The sequence below is a fragment of the Dermochelys coriacea genome, chromosome 7 (assembly GCF_009764565.3).
Source record: "Dermochelys coriacea isolate rDerCor1 chromosome 7, rDerCor1.pri.v4, whole genome shotgun sequence".
Taxonomy (NCBI): Eukaryota; Metazoa; Chordata; order Testudines; family Dermochelyidae; genus Dermochelys; species Dermochelys coriacea.
Genome location: NC_050074.1, coordinates 46,355,760 through 46,379,406, shown reverse-complemented (window position 1 = coordinate 46,379,406; position 23,647 = coordinate 46,355,760). Strand labels below are relative to the sequence as shown.

The 23,647-nt window shown below is 41.9% G+C and overlaps 1 protein-coding gene across 4 annotated transcripts in view; it reads right to left on the bottom strand.

Moving 5' to 3' along the window:
- Window positions 1-23,647, bottom strand: part of RAD54L2 (RAD54 like 2) — a 91,243-nt gene that overhangs the window by 33,921 nt on the left and 33,675 nt on the right. The window contains exon 1 of one of the 4 annotated variants that reach the window (XM_043518476.1): window positions 7,897-7,973. The exons of the other annotated variants lie outside the window; for them this stretch is intronic. Within the exon in view, the coding sequence (XP_043374411.1) occupies window positions 7,897-7,930 (34 nt within the window). The 5' untranslated portion in view covers window positions 7,931-7,973. Of the gene's footprint in view, window positions 1-7,896; window positions 7,974-23,647 lie in introns of those variants that run through there. 4 annotated transcript variants of the gene reach the window in all.

The following is a 23,647-nucleotide window of genomic DNA, read 5'->3' as shown; positions in this document are numbered from 1 at the left end:
GTTTAGTCTTGACAAAAGACGACTGAGGGGGACCTGATAACAGTCTTCAAATATATTAAGGGGCATTATAAAGGGGACGGTGATCAATTGTTCTTAATGTCCACTGAAGGAAGGACAGGTAGTAATGGGGTTAATCTGCAAAAGGGGAGATTTTTATTAGATACAAGGAAAAACTTCATAACTATGAAGATATGAAGCACTGGAACGGGCTTCCAAGGGAGGCTGTGGAATCCCCATCACTGGAGTTTTTTGAGAACAGATTGAACAAACACCTGAGAGCAATGGTCTAGGTTTACTTGGTTTGCCTCACTCAGCACAAGCGGCTGGACTTGATGACTTCCAGAGGTCCCTTCTAGCCCTGCATTTCCATTATTCTATGATAATCCCTGGCTCTACGTGCCCAAACAAATTAATCCGTGTCTTTTAGGGAAGGAAAGAAAACAGTCCCCACCAGCTCACAGGGTCCAGAGTCTTTGAAAACCTCTAGAGTTTCTATCAGGCCACCTAATTAGAGAGCAAAAAGACTTTGTTCTCCTTTTAAAATAATCAGCCTCAGCCCCTTCAAGCAACTCAGCAGCTTTAGGTCCCTCCCACCCAGAGCAGCCTAACAAAGAGCTAATTATGTAACCATTACATAAACTGACACACCCACCCACTCCAGCACACACATACAACCACTCTTTCCTGAAAGCTAGCAGGGCCAAGAGGAATACACAAGAAATCTCCCCCCTCCCCCTTGAATAGATCATCATGCTGTATAGAAAGCCAGCTCTACAATCAGTATCCATCACAGTTAGCCCTTTCGCCTACGTCTGTGATCCACTACATTTCATTCTCGGCTTTTGCTATCTTCTTCTTTTCTCTCACTCACATTCTCCTCTCTGTCCTGCATTTTTTGCTTCTCCAGGTACTCAGCTCTTTTCCAGTCACTATATTTCCCCTTTCCTATTTTCCCCACTCAAGTCTACCTTGTGGCAGGGGCAGCAGAGCCTTCCCAAAAAGAGGGGTGGGGAGAGGGACCACTACCCCCTCTGTGGCCCTGTCCCTGCCCCTCCTCTTCCCCCCAAGGCCCCGCCCTGGCCAAGCCAGAAGCCAGGGAGCCTGCCCTCCCCAGCCTATGTCCCCACCCCCCGGATCCCCCGCCCAGGGCAGGTGGAGGGACCCATGCTCCCCACAGCTGCCCGTGCAGCTCTTACCCCGACTCAGCTCTGGCTGGGGGTCCAGGCCTTGAAGCCGCAACCTGGCCATGGTAAAAACCACCCAGGCAGCTGTGGGGAGCCACAGACCCTTCACCTGCCCTGTGTGGAGGTCCAGGGGGCAGGGACATGGGCCAGGGGCTGCTCCCTCTACTCCCCCAGGCAAATGGAGGGTCTGCAGCTCCCCACAGGTGCTCAAGCTCCCCAGCTGGTCAGGGTCTGGAAGGAAGAGGAGGGGTGAGGCGGGTGGCGAAAAGTGGACAAGACAGGCCCCTCCCCTTTCAGAAAGTCAGAGGGCCATGGCCCCCTGTCCTGTGTCCCCCTCCCCCCCTGTCCTGTGTCCCCCTCCCCCCCTGCCTTGTGGGGCCTGAACAGAGGACTGGAGAAAACAACTTTCACTAACACTTCACTGGAGAAGTTTGCTAAAGAGCCAAGTGAGGCATCCTCTCACGCTGCAGGAGTAGCCCAATGCAGCTCAGAAGTCTGCAGTGCATAGCAAAGTCTTTGTTGCAGAGATGCAACTTGCATAGACTACTGCTCCCAGTAGGCAATGCTTCATCTTGACCTCAGCTGGGCAAAGATGTCGGTAACCATTGCCTAGGGACTCTAAACTCTGATCCCATGCAAAGCAGGCAGCACAGCAGCCTCTCTTAGCATAGCCTACACCTTACCCTCATTGACGAAAGAAATGAAGACTGTATGAAAAGCAATTATTAGAGGGAACATAACCTAATTCCCACTTACTCTCACTCCTCAGATTTGCGCACAGTGTAGGCTGCTAAGCTTGTACCTTGCTATGAATCACAATCATGGCTATACTCTGAGGCACAAAAGTGAATCTTCCAGTCTCTACATGCTCCAGCCCCAGAGCTTTCCTTCTGATGACTGATGCTTCCTCTGGCCTGTCACACAGCACACATATCAACTCTGCTGCCCTCATTAGCACTGCTGACTTATCTAGGAGTTAACAACGCCAGGTCTCTCTTTTGTATTGGTCTCAAAAACTAGAGGCAGAGTATGTCGTATGAATATAACAAACAGTTTCACTTGCAGTTCTAGTAAAACATTTTTCATTTATCTAGATATTTATAAAGTGATCACTCACTGTAGTGTAAAGGCAGCATCCCTGGGGCTTGCAGAGAGGGGGAACAAGGCAGCGGTGCTTTGTATAATAGGACCCCCATCTGGCTCTGGGATGGAGGGATAATATGTTAACAGGCTCTGAAGAAGGTACCACTGAAGACTCTTCAGTTATAGGGGTGAAAGAAAGAAAAGGGAAATCTTGAAGGGAGAGGAGAGTGACCTCCAAATTCCTTCTGGGTGTGAAGGAACCCAGAACATTGGAAGTTTAAAAAAAAAATTAAAAATTCCCTTTCTTTTTCCGAGGTTTTCATAGTGCATCAGTTGCAGATGATGTATGCTACAAAAGAAAACTCATTTCTGGCCCGAAAAAAATCATTCACAAGTAAAAAGAACCAATCAAACAGGAAAAAAAAGGAGCCAGAAAGAAGCAACTCAAAAATGGAGAAGGAATGAAAAGGGCCAAGAGTGCTCAGAGGCACACTGGAACATCAAAAGGCCAACTTTGATGACAAACAATAGATCTTCTAACCCTGGGATTTATGCAAGCAGAACCAGGCCCCAGATATCCAAAAGCTCTTGTTCTGGCCAGGCCTCACTGCTGCACACATTAAAGAGTTCTGAGTTACATAAACACTAAAGAGCACTTATATAAGCTTTTGTATGAAACACACTTACAAACATCAACACCCCAAGCTGAAGGAGGAAAGCAGGTAGCTGTTCCAGCCAAGTCCAAGCTATGTATAACTACATCGATCCCATAACAGCCCCATTCTTAGTCTAGGTGGTAGACAAAACTACTCCCAACACACAAAATTTGAAATGCATGCCACTGTTCAAATAACATCCTCTTCCTAATCTATGCCAAGAACCATGGTCTAATGGCTAGAGCCCAGGACTGAGAGCTGCTAGGGAACCTGCTTTCTATTTCTAGCTTTGACACATATGTACTATTACTCTAACAAGGATGTTGTAAAGCTCAATTAAATATTCACATAGTGCTTTGAGATCCTCAGATGGAAGGATCCAGAGAAATGCAGGGTATATCATCCAGCATCCCTATTATAATATCTAGAACGTATCCACCTTTATAACCACTACCCTCAAAATATTAAATGGAATTTCCCTCTCACACACACACAATTCAAAAGGAGTACTTGTGGCACCTTAGAGACTAACAAATTTATTAGAGCATAAGCTTTCGTGAGCTACAGCTCACACGAAAGCTTATGCTCTAATAAATTTGTTAGTCTCTAAGGTGCCACAAGTACTCCTTTTCTTTTTGCGAATACAGACTAACACGGCTGCTACTCTGAAACACACAATTCAGGCACTCCTGAATTCAGGCACACCCCAAAATCCCAGAACTGTCCTCCATCATCTAGTATTAACCCATCTGTGATTCACTCACATTTGTCCTTCCAATCATTATCCTCCACATCCAATTTTGTTAGACGAATTAATGTCTGCATGACTCCAATGCTATAAAGCCAGGAAATGTTTCAGTCTCCATAGCCAAGAAGTTTTCAGCAAGCGGCTACTTCAGTAATTGTATGTAGGAAAGTTTGTGCCCAAATAAATTTGTTAGTCTCTAAGGTGTCACAAGGATTCCTCATTGTTTTTGTATGTAGGAAGGCACTGAAACCTCGCTTCTGGTTAGCCCAGTTAACCAATATCCTAATAACCCAGGATACATTTTTTAAACTAGGCTGCCAAAAATTAGGTACCAAAATAAAAGTGACCTGATTTTCCACAGAGCACCTACTGATTTCAATGGAAGTTCAGAACCTCTAAAAAATAAGACCATTTTCATTTAAGCGCTTAAATATGGATTTAGGCACCCAAGTTGAAAATTTCAGCCCCAGTAAACAGAAATATTCCTCGGCTTATCATGTGTCCTGCAAGATGGGTCAGTCTTGAGAGTATCATTATTTTTATAGATCCATGTAATTTTCAGGGGCTTGGAAAATAGGATGAGTACAAAATGTTGGGGAGCAGGCATTTTGCCTTATTCAGTGATTGCATAAGGATTAGTTTACTGCAGGAGGTTGGGAGTCATGGTATTAGTTTTATACTAGGATAGCCTCAGGGTAATGAGAGATAATAAAGAGGGGATTATTGCTGCCACACGGTTCCAAGGCCACCAAAAAACGGTAAAAAAAGCAACTACAGCAAATTAGACCTTTATGCTAATCTTTGCTCTCAGCCCTCACCACAGCCGCATTCAGGGCTTGTTTAGAAAAAAGCATATTTAATCTTGATCAGTGTTTAAAGAGCTGCATGAAAGATAATCCCTTCACAAAGTATCCTTCAGTGTGAGTGTCCCTTTGCCATCACTGATATTGTTTATGGTGGCAATGGTGCAATGGAAGAGTGGAGAAACAATAATACCAGGCACTTACATAGCATTTTACATCAAAGGGCTTTAACAAGCAATAATCGATCCTCGCGATAGCTATGTGAAGTAGTAAATATCATGTCTATTTTACAGACAGGGAAAATGAGGCAATTAAATTGGGTAGCTTCCCTGAAGCCAGAGTCAGTATCAGAGCTGAGATGAGAACTCCTGAGGTCCTAGCCCTGGTCCTACACACTCAGACCACTAGACTAGGCTTCGTTCCTTAAACATAATTTTTACTGAAAAAATTGATATGGTATTTAGAATTTAAAACCCCCCCAGAGACCTCAACTCAATTGCCACTTTCTGCTTCAGTCCATAAAACAATTTCAGGGGAATTCTTAAGGAGGGAGGAATAGCTCAGAGGTTTGAGCATTGGCCTGCTAAACCCAGGGTTGTGAGTTCAATCCTTGAGGGGGCCATTTGGGATCTGGGGCAAAAATTGGGGATTGGTCCTGCTTTAAGCAGGGGGTTGGACTAGATGACCTCCTGAGGTCCCTTCCAACCCTGATATTCTATATTCTATTCTATTACTTTGTTTAATTAGAAATACTTCACTTAGTGCTGTTCAGCATACTCTGAGACAGGAGTGTTGAACCAATCTGACACAGAACACAAAAGGGCTGCAAAAGTGTTCAATGATCAGAAGAATCACATCAGTCAAAGCCTGAAGAAGCAGCCATGATGTCAAGAGGAGGCACCATTATCTACCCCAGACCAATAAAATATAAGAAAGGAACAATTGGCTCAATAGGTCCCAGAAATAAAATGGTGTTCCCACAACAAGCACTGGCCCTGCACTGGGCTCACTGAAGGAAGATATTACAATCAGCGCTGCCATCAGAGAAAAGGGGTTTTGTGATTTGGTCTTTTCATTAACAGTCAGTCATTTACCTTACATGATGATATACTCAGCTGAAACAGGGTGAAGACAGTAAACAGTAACACCACAAAATTTCACCACATGGTGGTACCATAAAAATTTGGAAAATTTCCAGATCCAAAAATATGTTACAAAATGGAGCGCTGACAACTGGGAACACAAATGCTGTGTGTTCAGCACATACTGGTTGATCTACCCCTAAAGAGCAGTATACTGAATTAGACCAATCAAGAGCTGTTTGAGAGAGAGAGAAGCACCAACTTGTGCAGAATGAGAGAGTCAGAATATCTGGGTTCTATTCCTAGCTCTGCCACTGACTCATCGTGTGATCTTGTGTAAGTTACCTAACCTCTCTGTGCCTGAGCTTTTCCCCACTATTAAATGGGGGTAAGGGTGATTCCCTACCCCACAGGGGTACTGTAAGGCTGAATTGTTTTCAAGGCATTTTGAGATCCTGAGATGGATGAGTGGCTACAGAACATAAAGTATCACTGATGAGGATTATTAAAATTTATTAAGTACACAGTGTTCGATCTCTGATCAGGGCGTTATACCAATACAAATAAATAAGAATGGGATACTGTTCTAACTTAACTTCGTGAAGCATCCTAGAATTTTATTTCCCCCCATACACACACGATGCAGGAAACCCAAGTCCTGAGGATCCTCTAAATGAATCCTTCCCAAAAACTTGTACCATTGCAAACATCCTTGCCATTAGAGAGGGACTGCTCCAGAACACACCAGCCAGACAGGGACTGCTGGAGAACACAAGCAAAATGCTCCCTCAACCCTCAGAGCTGTCTGTGCTCTGACAGCCTGGAATCTAGGACAGAGCTCAAGCCTCAAACTCCAGTCCCTGTGTTATACAATGCTGTGCAGGACTAATCTGTGGTCTTGCCCCAGCTTTCATAACTTTCACCAACTAGATCTTTCCATTTATAATTCTTGGGCTTACTCTAACCAGGAGCTGCTCTCATCTCTAATCTGTAACCTCAAGTGTATCACCATTGAAACCACCTTCCCTTCTTATTTCTTCCCTATCTTCAGCTCTGTTACCCTACATTGGGTTACATAAATCATGTATATGTTCCACATTCCTAGTTTATCCAAGTCATTCTGAATTTAATCCTCTTCCCATCCATGCCCTCCCTTCCAGATTTGGTTTACTCATCCTGCCTGCACAGTCACTCTTCCAGATCAAAGGCATATAAAATGAACAAAATGGATTCTAATAAGACTTCATGAGGCTGTTTACTGGTCAGACACACACTGAACTGCTTCCTTTTACTCCAAACCAGGACCACACATGTTGGGCCCTATGCATGATAGGGAACTTAAAGGCAGACCCTGAACAGTCCATTGTCTCCTTTACATGAGCTTCATGAGATAGAGCAATAGACCCCATAACCTATATCCTTCCGGTAAGGTAAGAAGAAAAGAGCTCCATCTTTGATATAGGGCTCACCTGATACTAAAACTAAAATATAGTACAGTAAGTGTGAATGGCTAAAGGAGAAGTTTCTCTCAAACATTATGTCTTCACATCAGAGACCAATTTTAGAGGCTCCATCTCAATGAGGCAAACTATATGTTGATATTCTCTAGTACATCCCCCTTAACGGGAGTGGGAAAACAAAGAAAAAAAGAGCTGAGCAGTACTCGGCAGCCAGACACAAATTAGAGACTGCTAGGAAATAGGGAATGGTGCTAGAGAGATCATGTATTGCTTGACAAGTGCCCTGAAGTATTGCAGTTGTCAGCAAGGGTTTAACAAGGAGCAAGTGGCTTCAATATGTTATCACCATTCTCTCTCAGCAAGTATTTCACGAACATGTGTTCTTAGAACTCCATCAGGAACAGAGGAAAAGCAAGAAATGCATCAAAACATGGAAAAGGACAGAGAATACTGAAAATACAACATCCTCGTTCACTAAGTAACTACTCCTACAACTCAAAGAGCAGCAGAAACTAGAGCTATGATCCCGTCAGACAGATACAAAAGATTTTATCACTTCCTTTACTAAAAATGTCAATTTTACCAACAAAACCAGTAATACAAATAAATAAATACATACAATGCAAGGAACTTCTTTTTTAAATTTGCTCAGTCCGAATTATACGTGCATCGAAAGGTCTTGAAAACCGAGCCAAATTCATCACTGTCAGACAAATGCCAAATCAAAAACAGTGCTTCGCAAAACTCTCTTGGATCCCAAGTGAGCGATTCTAGGAGGTGCTCTCCAAATATCAGCTGCCATATCCCAACATGGAAGTATTAAAATGAATAGCGTCACCATAAAGCAGGAAACAAAAGAGAAAAAACCCCTGCATCTTACCTGGAAACTGCTGAGACTCATCCAAGAGTAACATGCTGCTCACTGTACTCTGCTGATTGAGGCAAGATCTCTGTCAGTGACCAAGTGGCTGGTTCAACGTTTTAGCGGAGGGTCAATATGGCAACAAGTTATCAGCCTCCTCAGCTATTCTATCTCAGGGTCCTCAGGCCAAAAGTTTCTAGTCACTCCCAACAGTTTGTATCTCTGCCAGGAGCAAAGTAAGCACTAAAGATGCTCTGCTAGTTTTGTGAATGTGTAACTGGGAAAATGCTCTGTGACAAAGTAGCCCAGGGTGGAATGCAGGCTAAGTAAAATCCTGGTGCTTTGTATTCCTGAAAATAACTTTGGTAAATAGCATTTAGTGCTCTGTTCCACAAGCCCAGTATGTGGGAATCTGTGAGCATATATCCTCCAGAACTCAGCTGTGGCTGAGCAGTCACTGTTCTATAACTGGTTAAATATGCCTGGTTTCTAGCCTCAGTAAAAGTGTCACTATCTCCCTCCCTTGCTCAGACATTCAAATTGCACAGCCCAGCATAAGGTAGGCGCTAGATAGCTGGGAACCAATCACCAGAGCTGTTCTGTCCTGTTAGCTTGGGATCAGCATATGTGCTAAATCAGAGGCAGTAACCGCAGCCACTCCTAGGAAAGGGGAAGGTTTTAAAAGGCAGAAGAAGAGCATGTAAGTGGGGGGGGGAGGGTTGTGTATGGGGGCAGGTGTCTCTTCTTTCTCTGGTGGCTTGAGCAGCAAAGTTGCACACTGCTCAGATCTGATCCCATTCAGTCTGCCTGCAATCCATTTCAACTAACAGCGGCAGACCGGAATAAAACAAAACTCCTTACATAACCATTCAAACTCAACTGGGGCCCCACAGAAGGGGAATTCCAACAGGCAACAGGAAATCTACAGCCAGAGATGCACAGACTCTCAACTATACACCAGAGATTATCAGGGCAAAAGGAAAGAGGGAAATTAGAAAATAAGTAGTCTTTGGCTTTGGGAAGAGTTTTGTTATGTGTGATTTTGCTAACTGCCCACATGGTGTTTGCTAACCTAAAACAGATCACGCAAGTGAAACTGGAAAAAAAAAATCACTCAGGAACCTGTATACTTGTTACACAACAACAGACACCAGAGTAACCTGTTTATTTTTCTTCCTTACATTAACATGTTTTATAGCATACCTCCAGAAGGATCTAACACAATGAAAATGCCACTAATAAGTTTGGGGGGGTTGTAAGAGACAGACCTTTAGTGTTTTCCCCAGAAATTGAAATTAGCGGGGTGTGTTTGAATATACAGGGGAGGCAAGGACTGACGAGGGTTGAGACGGCAAGGTTGAAGGTGAGCTGTATGGCACCGTAATAAAAATAGAAAAATGTTTTGCAACCATTTTATTAGATTTAACTCATGTTTTAAAATAATCCCAGAAATTAAAGTTGGCTACTCAAGCCTACTATGAAGCACGACATATGCATCTTCTTGGTTTCTTGTTGTAATATTTGCACAACTCTTTGGTGTCTTCTTGTGTGTCCGTTACTTCCAGTTCTTCATGTTATGCTCATAATCAGGCAGAAGGCGACTTCTCTCAGAATACAAAATTCTATTCAATGAGGAAAAAGAATGCTCAACTGTAGCTGTTGTGACTGGGAGTAGCAAGAGATGAATTCCTACTTCTTTCATCCCAAGAAACATAGCACAAAGATTGGCTCAAACCGCAAGTGATGATGAAGAAGTTGAAGTTAAATCTTCATTAGTTCATTGTATGATATTCCACTCTGTGTACAAAATTTTCTATTCTGTCGTGATCACATAGCAGCCCCATTTCTGGTAGTGCTTCACTCCACTCAACTGTAGGTGTTTTATAAAACAGGCATCTGTCATCTTCACATAGGGAGTCAATATAAGTACCTTCATTAGTCAACTTCTGGACTGAAGCCTTTGTTTCTTCCGGTACGGTTTCAATGGATATTTCTGATTGATCCAAGGATAGCTTCTGTTGATGGACAGAGATCTATTACAGTTGTAGCAGATGCCTGGATGACATTGTTTAATGACCCAAGGGGTTTCAACAGCAGACTTACAAGAGAGAGAATGGCAATAGTCTTCTCTGAACTTAGTAACAAAAGTAGCCTACCAGCCTCACTACTTAGATCTGTCCTATCTTGTTGGATACTTTCCAAAGCCAGTAAATAATGGTTGCAGTAATTTTAAGACCACAGCCAAGAATTGCTCATGAGAAAGCCAGAAGGTTTTCCCAGGTTGGTCTAATTTGAACTTCAGTCCCAGTGTATCTTCTTTGTTTCCAAGACGTTCAGTCCTACTGGACTCTTGCTGAAAAGAAGAGAAGAGTAATATAACAAAGCCATTACATTTATAGCTTTTAATGTCTTTTGAAGATTCTGTAGTTCGTCCTAGCGCTAGCTGGAGTAAATGGACTCTGCAGTGTGTATAGGGTTACACTTTTCTCTGAGCAAAGCTTGTGCTCCACCATGTCTTCTAAAGAAGTTTGCAGCTCCATCAAATGCACAAGCAGCCATCTGTTTGGGGTTCAATTTACAAGCATTCAACTCTTCTAAGATGTGACAGATGCAGCTGATGGTGTCTTCTATAACCTGAACATCTAAAATGCATCTACCGGCCTATCACGGACATCAAGATAACATACCCAATGACTTAATACTTGATGCCTATTTGCATCAGTGCAGTCATTAGCCATATATGCACATATTTTAAATATGGTGAGAGAACTCTTCACTTTTTCAACTGCTGAGTCTTTCATTGTTGTACCATATGTTTCTAAAGAGTCAGCCGAGGTTTTTTTCCCCCAGAAAGATAGCGAGCATTTGCCAGTCTTGTTTGAAACTAGTGTCCAACTTCAGGATTAACAAGTGACAAGGCACTTAACATTGACCTCCAGTTTTCAGTGTGTGGTATCTCTTGCTTAAAAAGAAAGTATGATGCAATAGCCATGTTGGTTCACATAAACTGAGTTGTGTCTCCAGCATTCTTAACAGCCTCATTAAGTTCTTCTAAAATTGGCTTTGACAGTGACTGGCTTATAAGGCTTTCTGCATGTTGATGCAGTCCAGAGGCATGGTGTTTTCCAGCCTTTTCATATAGGTTGTCAGTATTGGCTTAGCTGACCAGTCTGGCAAACCAATCTACTCCAATTTTTCTACATAAATCCATGATATGCTCACATCTTAAATACTACGTCCAGTTCTGGTCACCCCTCTCAAAAAAAAGATATATTGGAATTGGAAAAGGTGCAGAGAAGGGAAACGAAAATGAGTAGGGGTATGGAACAGCTTCCACTTGAGGAGAGATTAAAAAAACTGGGACTGTTCGTCTTGGAAAAGAGACAACTAAGGAAGATATGACAGAGGGCTATGAAATCTTGACTGGTGTGGAGAAAATGAATAAGGAAGTATTATTTACCCTTTCACTTAACACAAGAACCAGGGGTCAGTAAACCTAATGAAATTAATAGGCAGCAAGTTTAAAACAAACAAAACTAAGTATTTCTTCACACAACACACAGTCACCCATGGAACTTTTTGTCAGGGATGTTGTGAAGGCCAAAATTATAACAGGGTTCAAAAAAGAACTAGATAAGTTCATGGAAGTTATCATGGAAGTTAAGTCAATCAATTGCGATTAGTCAGGATGGACAGGGATGCAACACCACGCTCTGAGTATCCGTAGCCTTTGTTCACCAGAAGCTGGGAGTGGATGACAGGGGATGGATCGCTCAATGATTCCCTGTTCTGTTCATTCCCTCTGATGCACGTGGAATAGTCACTGTCGAAAGACAGGAAACTGAGGTAGATGGACTATTGGTCTGACCTAATATGACCGTTCTTACATAAAAATTAATTATAATAAAAAAGTTTAGTACAGAAACTTCCCAAGATAATGACCTCTCGAGATAGCGATGATGTGAGATAACGACCTTGGCAAATAATGCATTTTTAAAATCTTTGCCTAGTAGGAAATGTATAAATTTCCCGGCCACAAATCTAGCATTCTGGAGTGAAGTCACTAAAACATAGTCTAACAAACAAATGCTCTGGCCGCTGTTGTTTGTCATGCCACCATTCACTCTATCGCTCTATCCCCAATGGTTCTGCACCATAACCTCTTGCTGCCACCTGCCACTGTGACCTCTGCGAGCTCTCAGTGATTTCAGCTCAGTGGAGGAACCTTGCTGCTAGTGCAGGTTGGGTTGTTTCTTCCACAGAAACATCATCCCACAGCAGGTCTAAGCACTTAGACCAGATTATCAGTGCTTTCAGCTCTAGTGGTCACTTAACAAGCCAAAAGACTCTCTATGGAGCCTAATCAGCTCTCTCTTTAAATAGGAGAGAGTCGCAGTCAAATAGTGCCTGTGACTTTTAGGCAAAGCCCACACCACCAAGCAAAATACCTGTGCCCCATCCTCTCTCTCTTCACTAGGATCTGGCATCCAAACCTCCTGCTTAGGGAGTGCAGTTCAGTTGTGGATGACCAGTGCTTAATTTGTAATGAAAGAGGTGCCTGGGACTCAAGCAAGTTTGTTACTTTCATAACTGATGTGGCAAGCCCAAAGGTCACAGGGCTATGAACTGCCAAACCTAGAGGTGCTGGAGCTCAGCTCTGGCAAGCCCTTGCACAAATTAAGCATAGAGGGAGAACCCATCTTTCAGTCAGGCTAAGTACAATTCTGCTGCCCTTTACTCATACAATAAGGATAACAACATTTCATGACCCCCACATTTAATAATTTTATTAAGATAATGTTGAAGTAAAAAGAAAATGGCACAGAGTTTAGGCACAGAAGTTTCTGGTTAGTACTATAGTGATGTGTAACCCAACACCAGGCAAAATTGATCACTTGGGTGGCACAGCTCTGTCTGCTGGATATCTAGGCAGAGTAAGTGTATTCATGTATATATAGTCTGGTCCTGAAGCCTTTACATCCACTCATCACTAGCTGTCAGGGGAGAGCTCATTCAGACCTTGCTTACAAATCATAATTTGAAATTATAAGGTAGGGCAATATAGCCGAAACAAATGCACCGACATTGTCATAAACAACAGCTGTATGAGGAAGCTAGTCTTTTGTTCAGACTTTTCAAACCCATTATGCTTTCTCAGGTACAAGTGTTTTCTCATATACTGTATATACTTTTAAAGTGTGTATTAATGTTTCAATTTCAATTCAAATTTCCAACCGATTAAACTGGCAACACTGCATGTAACTGTGTGTGTGTGTGGGGGGGGGGGAGAATGCTGGGGAAATCCCACTCACCTCTTCTCTCCACACACAAGAAAGTCACTCCTCTGTACTAGCAGGGCTGTCACACCACAACACTGGTAACAGGAGGGAACAAGGGCTTTCACGGCTATGTTTGACACCCTACGCAGCTAATGATCATGCATGACTAACCTTGCTACAAAGACCTTCTTCATGTCAAATTCCATTCACAGAGAAACTCAATCATTGTAGAAAGCAATGTGCCTGTGGGTGATGGACTGGAATAAAGCATCCACTGACTAGGGAACTCTTAAATTACTATAATACAAACAAAAACCTCATTCACTGAAAAGCTGATCATCTCAGATGTGATGTTATCACAAGAGACAGCAAGGCCCTTTTCTCAAAAAAGGTGGGAGTAGGAAAGTATATATATTTCTTCTCCTGTTACTCAGCTACAGTTAAGCCCCTTCATTTTCAGTTTAAACCAATTTCTACTGAAAAAAATCCCAGGTTTTACAAAAAAGTATTATTCAGTTTTTGCTGATTTTCACCCTACTTTTGTATCATTCAAATATATTTAAAAAAAAGTTTTATTACAAAAATACAATACATTGCATGAGATATATGTATTACAATACATTAGTCTGTGTGTATATGCAAAGCTGACTGTTGAAGTAAGGCTTTGTATTAGTCTAGAAGATACACACAATAAACAAACAGGCACGCACGTGTGCGCATCTGAATCTCATCCCCATCACATACACATTTCAAGTTGTTAGTAAATAACGGTTTAAAGATGTGACATACTAAAATGGGAAGAAAAGGAAAATCTGGATCAGAATACATTTCAGAACACAAGGAAATATTTGCAAAAAGAAAAGGAGTACTTGTGGCACCTTAGAGACTAACAAATTTATTTAAGCATAAGCTTTTGTGAGCTACAGCCGAAGTGAGCTGTAGCTCACGAAAGCTTATGCTCAAATAAATTTGTTAGTCTCTAAGGTGCCACAAGTACTCCTTTTCTTTTTGCGACTAACACGGCTGCTAAAGGAAATATTTGAAAAAGTTTTCAAAAAACAAAAACAGGAGAAAAGGATGAAGCTGATTGTAAGCACTGCAAATGGTGTGGTCCCATGTTTTAGTTTTGCAGCAAATCACATTGAATTCCATTCATCAAAGCATTAATCTACTGAATACTTTTTCCTCCTGTCCTTCCATCAATCAAAATAAATCCCAATATTTACCCAGAAAAAATAATAGTTTTTTCCCCACTGATTTTCACCTGCTTTTGTTATTATAGTAATAAACACTGATAAATTCCTGGGAAAAATAAAATAAAAACTGTAAACAAAGGGCCCTAGCTATAGTGAAGAAAAATACTGTGGGGACATAATTTTAAGTCTTTAACTCTGTCAACTGAAAGTGGGGAACACAAAAAACTAAACACTGCAGCAGTATAATGAAACAATACAACCTCTAGAAAGGTGGCATGTGAAATCAGTTTGACAAAATGTCAACTCTCTCTTAGTGAAAAACAACAGTCCGCAACATGAAACAACTGGCAGACAATACTAGGAGAGGACCAGCAAGAGCAGACTGTGACTAAGAAATAGTGGCATAGATATGCAGGGGCTCCAGGAGTGAAATAGTATAATATGATGCATTTATTTAAGGACTGAAGTTCACTCAGAAGTCTTTTTCAGAAACTTGGACAGTACCTATTTGCACTATGTGCAACTACAGCCATTGGTATTAGGCATCTTATTTTCAAGGGTATTAGAATTCAGTAAAGGCTTAGAAGCATCAAAATATTTTTTACTGCTTTGGAGTATATCACAACTTTGAAACATATTAGGACTGTATAGTAATCAGGACTTGCCTGTATATATCTTATTGAGAAGAAGTTATCAACTCGGTAAAAGAAAAAGAAAAGGAGTACTTGTGGCAGCTTAGAGACTACTCTAATAAATTTGTTAGTCTCTAAGGTGCCACAAGTACTCCTTTTCTTTTTGTGAATACAGACTAACACGGCTGCTACTCTGAAATCGGTAAAAGAAGGAATTGGATGGTTCAGAGGCTACGGAATAGGATGCAGAGCCTTTCATCTTCATGTAACTGATTCAAATCCAGCCCAATCTCGTATTTTCTTCAGGAAAAACTTGCAATGGCCAACAGGGACAAATATATTAGGAAAATCAAACATGAGGCCGAGACATCTGCAGCAGGCCTTACAATACACGAATGGGGTTGGTACAAGCGATCCAAGCATGAGCAGAAAGTCTGAGCAAACACAAACACATTTATGAAAAGTAAGATTTAAAGGCAGGCATCTGAGTGACAAGAGGGCTGTTTCCACAACATGTTTGTTATAAGGATGCAACATCAGGAAAATGAAAGACTAGTGCATCAAAGAAATAGGATGACCTAGGTCTTTCCTTTTCCATAGTTCAATAAACAGCACATTCTCTTCTGTGTCTTACAATGGAGAATGGAAGTGAACTTTTCCATACAAGGCGAAGATCCAGTGTTGTCATCATCATTTACCATAACAAATATGCACCACATACCATCAGCACACCCAAGTAGAGTTCTTGTGCCAGAAACTGTCAGTTCATAAAATTATCTCTTCATGGAAGATAATTTATTATAGATAAGCCCATTTATGGAATATCCTTTTGTGAGGCCAGTCTTGTCAGAGTAACTAGGAAATTGCTCATCCACTAATTTCTTTGGATCCAATGTTTTTGTTATATCTCAAAAAGAAAAGGAGTACTTGTGGCACCTTAGAGACTAACAAATTTATTAGAGCATAAGCTTTCGTGAGCTACAGCTCACTTCATCGGATGCATTTGGTGGAAAAAACAGAGGAGAGATTTATATACACACACACAGAGAACATGAAACAATGGGTTTATCGTACACACTGTAAGGAGAGTGATCAGTTAAGATAAGCTCTCTGTGTGTGTGTATATAAATCTCTCCTCTGTTTTTTCCACCAAATGCATCCGATGAAGTGAGCTGTAGCTCACGAAAGCTTATGCTCTAATAAATTTGTTAGTCTCTAAGGTGCCACAAGTACTCCTTTTCTTTTTGCGAATACAGACTAACACGGCTGCTACTCTGAAACCTGTTATATCTCAGCTGTATTACACAGACACACAGTAAGAAAGATCTCCATGACTGGACAATGGCCATGCTACATATTCTCTGCCAGCTGTGATGGTTCCCTCCTTTTCTTTCCTACCACTTCTTACACTTACTGTTCACCTTCCATTAAAAACATAAAAGCGGCCATACTAGGTAAGACTAATGGTCCATCTAGCCCAGTATCCTGCCTTCTGATAGAATACAGGAGCTGCGAAGAACAACAGCTACTCTCTGCAAGCCAGACAATTCCTTCTCTTTCCCATCTTAACTACTCTGTGCCATCTGTGCTGCTCTGCCTCATTCCCACAGCTGTCTCGCATGCTACTGAATTTCTAACAGCTGCTCTCTGCACACCCCATTGCTCATCAACAAGTTAAGGCTGTCTACAAATCTGGATTGCTTGCAAGTCACTGAGGAGAATGGAAGGAGGACATACCACTTATCTAGTACTAGCACATAGAATATTGTTTGTGCTAGTACTAGATGCTAATTGGTATGTCCTCCTTCCATTCTCCTCAGTGACTTACAAGCAATCCAGATTTGTAGACAGCCTCAACTTGTTGATGAGCAATGTGGTGTGCAGAGAGCAGCATCTAGTACTAGCTCAAACAATATTCTATGTGCTAGTACTAGATAAGTGGTATGTTCTCCTTCCATTCCCCTGTTCAAAGGCAATAAGTAACTTGTATTAAAAAAAGGGATTTTTATCTAATATGGAAGTATAAAGCCTGAAGTTGCATTTTTATGTCAATTTTCAGTGTTACTTGTATATGTTTCCTTTCTCTTTCTATTTCATCTCTGAATCTGTGTTTCTTCTATTAAAGAACCTTTTCGTTTATTTTTATCCCAAGCAGGTCTCTGGTGTGCAAACTGTGTGAAGTGAGTATCCCAAAGAAAGCTGGTAACTGAGGGACTAGTTTCACGCCTTTGGGGGTGACAAACCAGTGGGGAACAGTCAAAGTACTGGTAATTAGAACTCAGGGAGGATGAATTTGGGGATATTCAAGACTGGGGGGGGTGTCCTGGTGTCACCTTGCAAGGAGTAACTAGCCTGATAAAAGCCAGGGTGAGACCTTGTGCTTGTGGGCTAGCTACTGGTGTCAGGGATCTGAACCACCATGAAGGCCCCCAAGGTCACAGGGCAGTTAGTGACAAAACCCCTTACTGGTCCGGATGGTCCCCAAAACATCACACCCTCTCTGTAACTTCATCACCAGCATGGAAAAAAAACACAAGAACATAGAATATTAGGGTTGGAAGAGACCTCAGGAGGTCATCTAGTCCAATCTCCTGCTCAAAAGCAGGACCAACACCAACTAAATCATCCCAGCCAAGGCTTTGTCAAGCTGGGCCTTAAAAACCTCTAAGAATGGAGATTCCACCACCTCCCTAGGTAACCCATTCCAGTGTTTCACCACCCTCCTAGTGAAATAGTGTTTCCTAATATCCAACCTAGACCTCCCCCACTGCAACTTGAGACCATTGCTCCTTGTTCTGTCATCCGTCACCACTGAGAACAGCCGAGCTCCATCCTCTTTGGAACCCCCCTTCAGGTAGTTGAAAGCTGCTATCAAATCCCCCCCCCCCCACTCTTCTCTTCTGCAGACTAAATAACCCCATTTTTCTCAGCCTCTCCTCGTAAGTCATGTGCCCCAGCCCCTTAATCATTTTCGTAGCCCAATTTGTCCACATTCCTTCAGTGGGGGGGGGGAACCAAAACTGGATGCAATACTTCATGTGTGACCTCACCAGTGCCAAATAGAGGGGAATAATCACTTCCCTCGATCTGCTGACAATGCTCTTACTAATACAGCCCAATATGCCATTGGCCTTCCTGGCAACGAGGGCACACTGATGACTCATATCCTGCTTCTCGTCCACTGTAATCCCCAAGTCCTTTTCTGTAGAACTGATGTTTAGCCAGTCGATCCCCAGTCTGTAGTGGTGCATGGGATTCTTTCTTCCTAAGTGCAGGACTCTGCACTTGTCCTTGTTGAACCTCATCAGATTTCTTTTGGCCCAATCCTCCAATTTGTCTAGGTCACTCTGGACCCTATCCCTACCTTCCATCATACTTATCTACCTCTCCTGCCAGTTTCATGTCATCTGCGAATTTGCTGAGGGTGCAATCCATCCCATCATCCAGATCACTGATAAAGATGTTAAACAAAACCGGCCCCAGGACCAACTCCTGGGGCACTCCGCTTGATACCAGCTAACGTCAAGCCGTTGATCACTACCCGTTGAGCCCGACAATCTAGCCAACTTTCTATCCACCTTATAGTCCATTCATCCAATCCATACCTTTTTAACTTACTGGCAAGAATATTGTGGGAGACCTTATCAAAAGCCTTGCTAAAGTCAAGATACATCACATCCACTGCTTTCCCCATATCCACAGAGCCAGTTATCTCATCATAGAAGGCAATCAGGTTGGTCCGGCATGACTTGCCCTTGGTGAATCCATGTGCATCCCCCCATTCAGTAAGGGTCCCACACCTTCCCTGACCACCTTCTTGTTGCTAACATACCTGTAGAAACCCTTCTTGTTACCTTTCACATCCCTTGCTAGCTGCAACTCCAATTGTGCCTTGGCCTTCCTGATTACACCCCTGCATGCTCTAACAATATTTTTATACTCCTCCCTAGCCATCTGTCCAAATGTCCACTTGTTGTAAGCTTCCTTTTTGAGTTTAAGCTCACTGACGATTTCACTGTTAAGTCAAGCTGGTTGCCTGCCACTATTCTTTCTGCACTTCGGGATGGTTTGTTCCTGCACCCTCAATCAGGCTTCTTTAAAATACAGCCAGCTCTCCTGGACTCCTTGCCTCCACATATTAGCCTCCCAGGGGATCCTACCTATCAGTTCCCTTAGGGGGTCTAAGTCTGCTTTTCTGAAGTCCGGGGTCCGTATTTTGCTATTCTCCTTTCTTTCTTTTGTGAGGATCCTGAACTCAACCATCTCATGGTCACCGCTGCCTAGGTGTACCATGGGAGTATCCCATGCCACCACATGGGGAAGATGGGGGGAGGGATGGTTTAGATGCTGCTAATCAATCTATAACCTCTGAACTACATCAAATTCTACCTACAAAATATGTTTCAGCAGCAATTATATGTATTTTGGTTTTGGGGTGGCTGGGGTTTTTTTAAAACAGAATTTCATCCAAAGCCCACTGGGAGTCTTTCTACCAACTTTAATGATCTTTGGGATCAGGCCATAGGTACAAATTTTATCAACTTTTTTCACTTTATATCTTTGTTCATTAATTTTGGGATGTTTTCTTTCCCACATTAATTCACTTAGACACTCAATTATAGTATCCATGAGCAATCCAAGAATTATAAACCAGAGAGTACATAATGGGAAGCAAAAACGCAGTAATGGAACACATTTATCCATACCTACAATGCCTTTTGCAAGCCAGAAAGCACTATCACAACTACAAACTACATACAGTTTCAGATTTCAGCCTCATGCTTCTGAAGGAGAATTTTTAAACTATATTGAAAAAACAACTTATTCTTAGAATAATGGCATTTAACTAAAAAGATCTGCTTCCAAACGTACTCTTGCACCCCTGCAACATATATCATAATATATAGTAAAATAAGTACATTTTTCATTTAACCTGAGCTACCATGTTTTGGTGAAACCAGCTTATTTAGTAAAATGCCTGCTGAAATTAAAGAAAAATTAAACCAGGAGCTGATATTTAGTTTACTTCCCCCCACCCCAAGGAAGCGTTTAACTATGTTCATTATACGCTTCAGGTAAAACTATTGGGGGTGTTGTCTAAAATATAGAGCAGAGGACTGGGAGTCAAGATTCATGGATTCTGTTCCCGGCTCCATTACTGACTCATAGACATTAAGGTCAGAGGGGACCATTATGATCATCTAGTCTGACCTCCTGCACAATGCAGGCCACAGAATCTCACCCACCCACACCTGCAATAACCCTCTCACCTATGTCTGAGCTATTGAAGTCCTCAAATCATGGTTTAGACTTCAAGGTGCAGAGAATCCTCCAGCAAGTGACCCGTGCCGTTACTGACTCAGTAGAGGGAGGGATAGCTCAGTGGTTTGAGTACTGGCCTGCTAAACCCAGGGTTATGAGTTCAATCCTTGAGGGGGCCATTTAGGGATTTAGAGCAAAAAAAAAATTGGGGATTGGTCCTGCTTTGAGCAGGGGGTTGGACTAGATGACCTCCTGAGGTCCCTGATATTCTATGATTCTATAAAGTCATTCCCTCCCCTCCCACCTCAGTTTCCTCATCTGTACAATAGAGACAGCACCAATCTCATTGTGTTGTGAAGCTTCTTTCATTCGTGTTCCTGCAGTGTTTTTAAAGTTGCAGATGAAAGATACTATACAAGTGCAAAGAATTAACATTATTAAAATTGATTGTGAGCTATGGAGAGTTGATTGTGAAGGAGCACATGAAAAATAATACAAATTAGTACAGAAAGGTACTGACAACCTTTAGGCATATTTGTGGAAAAGCAACACTACCAGTTTTTCAGGACAATAAGTGACAAACCCTGAGTCTCCTACATGAAACAAAATGGAAAAGAGAAATAAAGAGATCTTTTTCTTCCATCTGGCAGCATTTCTTTGCTCAGCTAATAAATGGTCTCTATATCTGACCTCTACTCCCTGTACAACTGTGTTACTTCCCATGTTCAGGGAGGATTTAGGAAAGCCTGGGAAACACTAGCAGGTTAAAAGGAACACTGGAAAGAATCCGCACAGAAAACACAGATCAGTGGATGTGGGCTGTTCTGAAATTACACAGAAGGATTTTCATTTTGTATTCCATTGTACACAATAGATGCAAAGGAAAAAAAGCCAAGTAGTAGTTATAATTCCACCTTGTTTTATTAGATCAGCAAGACCCAACAGCCCAATCAATGGGTTCAAGGGAAGGAGCGCTCTGGAGACATCACCTCCTTTTAAAGAAGTAAAGCAAGTCATTACTCCAGGTTACATAACATTTCGACTACATCAGACTTTGTACCACTCTCTCAGAAAGGAAGCTGTTGTCAGAAAGCTGGGGAAGATGGGGGAAAGATGGAGTGGGGGAGGAAAGAACATCACTTTTGTTTGGAACTTTCCTTTATAAAAACCACTGAAGACTAGGAACGAGAGTTTGTGTTTTTCGAAAGGTTAAACACAGTGAGAGAGACTGAGAGACTGGCCTGAAGCATTGTTAGTCTGCAATACCCTGAAATGGGGGGGGGGAGATTAGGGAGGGCCTTATCCTTCCTTCCCACATCACTATTCAGGCCACGCCCACTCCAGTGGAAATCTTTTAGGTAACACTAAATAACCCAGTTCATGGGGGTTAGTTAAAATGCTGGAGTCAGCCAGAAAGACGCCCCCACATCTTTACTTAAACCCATAGTATCTTCCCACGTTCCTCCAAGACTTACTAAGCTATATCCTGTACACAGTAAAATGCCACCTCCCTCCCTCCTTTACACTCCTGGCAGAATATGGTCTACACAAATAGAACTCAAGACATGAGTTCACAGAGAAAACAAGCAATACAGTCAACTGGCCCATGCCAGATTTACTAGAAAAGAAAAACAGAAATCAAAATAGGTTTTAGAGTAGCAGCTGTGTTAGTCTGTATTCGCAAAAAAGGAGTCAAAAGAAAAAAAGAAAAGGTCAAACTGGACAGTCTCTACGTAAAAGAATAAATGGACACAAATCAGACGTCAAGAATTATAACATTCAAAAACCAGTCGGAGAACACTTCAATCTCTCCGGTCACATGATTACAGACCTCAGAGTGGCTATCCTTCAACAAAAAAACTTCAGAAACAGACTCCAACGAGAGACTGCTGAATTGGAATTAATTTGCAAACTGGATACAATTAACTTAGTCTCGAATAGAGACTGGGAGTGGACGGGTCATTACATAAAGTAAAACTATTTCTCCATGTTATTTCTCCCCCCACCCCACCTCCTACTGTTCCTCAGACATTCTTGTTAACTGCTGGAAATGGCCCACCTTGATTATCACCACAAAAGGTTTTCCTCCTTTCCCCCTCTCCTTCCTGCTGGTAATAGCTCATCTTAAGGGATCACTCTCCTTATAGTGTGTATGATAAAACCCATTGTTTCATGTTCTCTGTGTGTGTATATAAATCTCCCCACTGTATTTTCCACCGAATGCATCCGATGAAGTGAGCTGTAGCTCACGAAAGCTTATGCTCAAATAAATTTGTTAGTCTCTAAGGTGCCACAAGTACTCCTTTGCTTTTTGCAAAATGTCTATATACAGGACATGTTCTTACAGGAGCTGGTGAGGTTCTACAGAACATGTCCTGTACGCAGACATTTTGCTGAGTCTGAAGGGCCTATTTCCTCATCCTGCATGAATTTACTATACTTTTCTCTGACAGAAATGTAAGACTCACTGTATCGAAAGATACTGGTAGGTCCAAAATAAGGGGCAAAACCTGCAATCCTACTTACTCAAGCAAAGCTCCCATTGAAGTGAATGGTGCTTTTGCCTAAATAAGAACCATAGGACTTACCCCATATTTAAAAAGCAAAAACCACACACACCCTTTCCTGTATTAATAACTCTTTAGATTGTTAAAATGAAAGCATCAATATCACATTTTCACCATTAATGCTGCTTATTAATTTATTATTATTATTTTGTATTACTGAAGCACTCAGGAGCCCTAATCACAGACCATGACCCCTCTGTGCTAGGTGCTGTACAGACACAGAGCATTTCACTCATGTTGAATAATTGAAACAAAAAAGACAGTTTCTAGATATTTTTACTTGCTTGTTCTCATTAAACTGGCATAGTGCTGCAGTGTCTGGGCTGCAGAGACTGATGAGGTAAGTTTAAATGCAAGTAAAATATCCCTATTACACAACTGTGGAAATACTTCTATTAATTCTAGATTATTGGAAAAACTTTTTATAAAACAAATCTGAGGCCTAAATGGACCTGAGAAATGCCTTTTTCTGATACACTACATGCAGTTGAGACTCTGGGCTTGTCTACATTGGGTCAACCACAACCAGCTAACACAATATTATACACAACAGTCCTAGTCTTCAATTAATGGTAAATCATGTTGAACATTGTGTTAGTTACTATGATCCATCAGGGTTGTGTATTAATATTATCTAATTTCCCAGCGCAGAGAAGCCCACAAAGTTTAAATACATGCCAATACACAGGATGTTAACTAGCAAGTAAATCACCTGGCATGGAGAGGAAATTACTTATACGCCCAAGCTGTAATATACACCTTGCCTCACTCAGAGTTCCCCACCAGCTGACTTAGAAGTAATGTTGATGGGCTCCAAAGGAAGCTGCATCCAG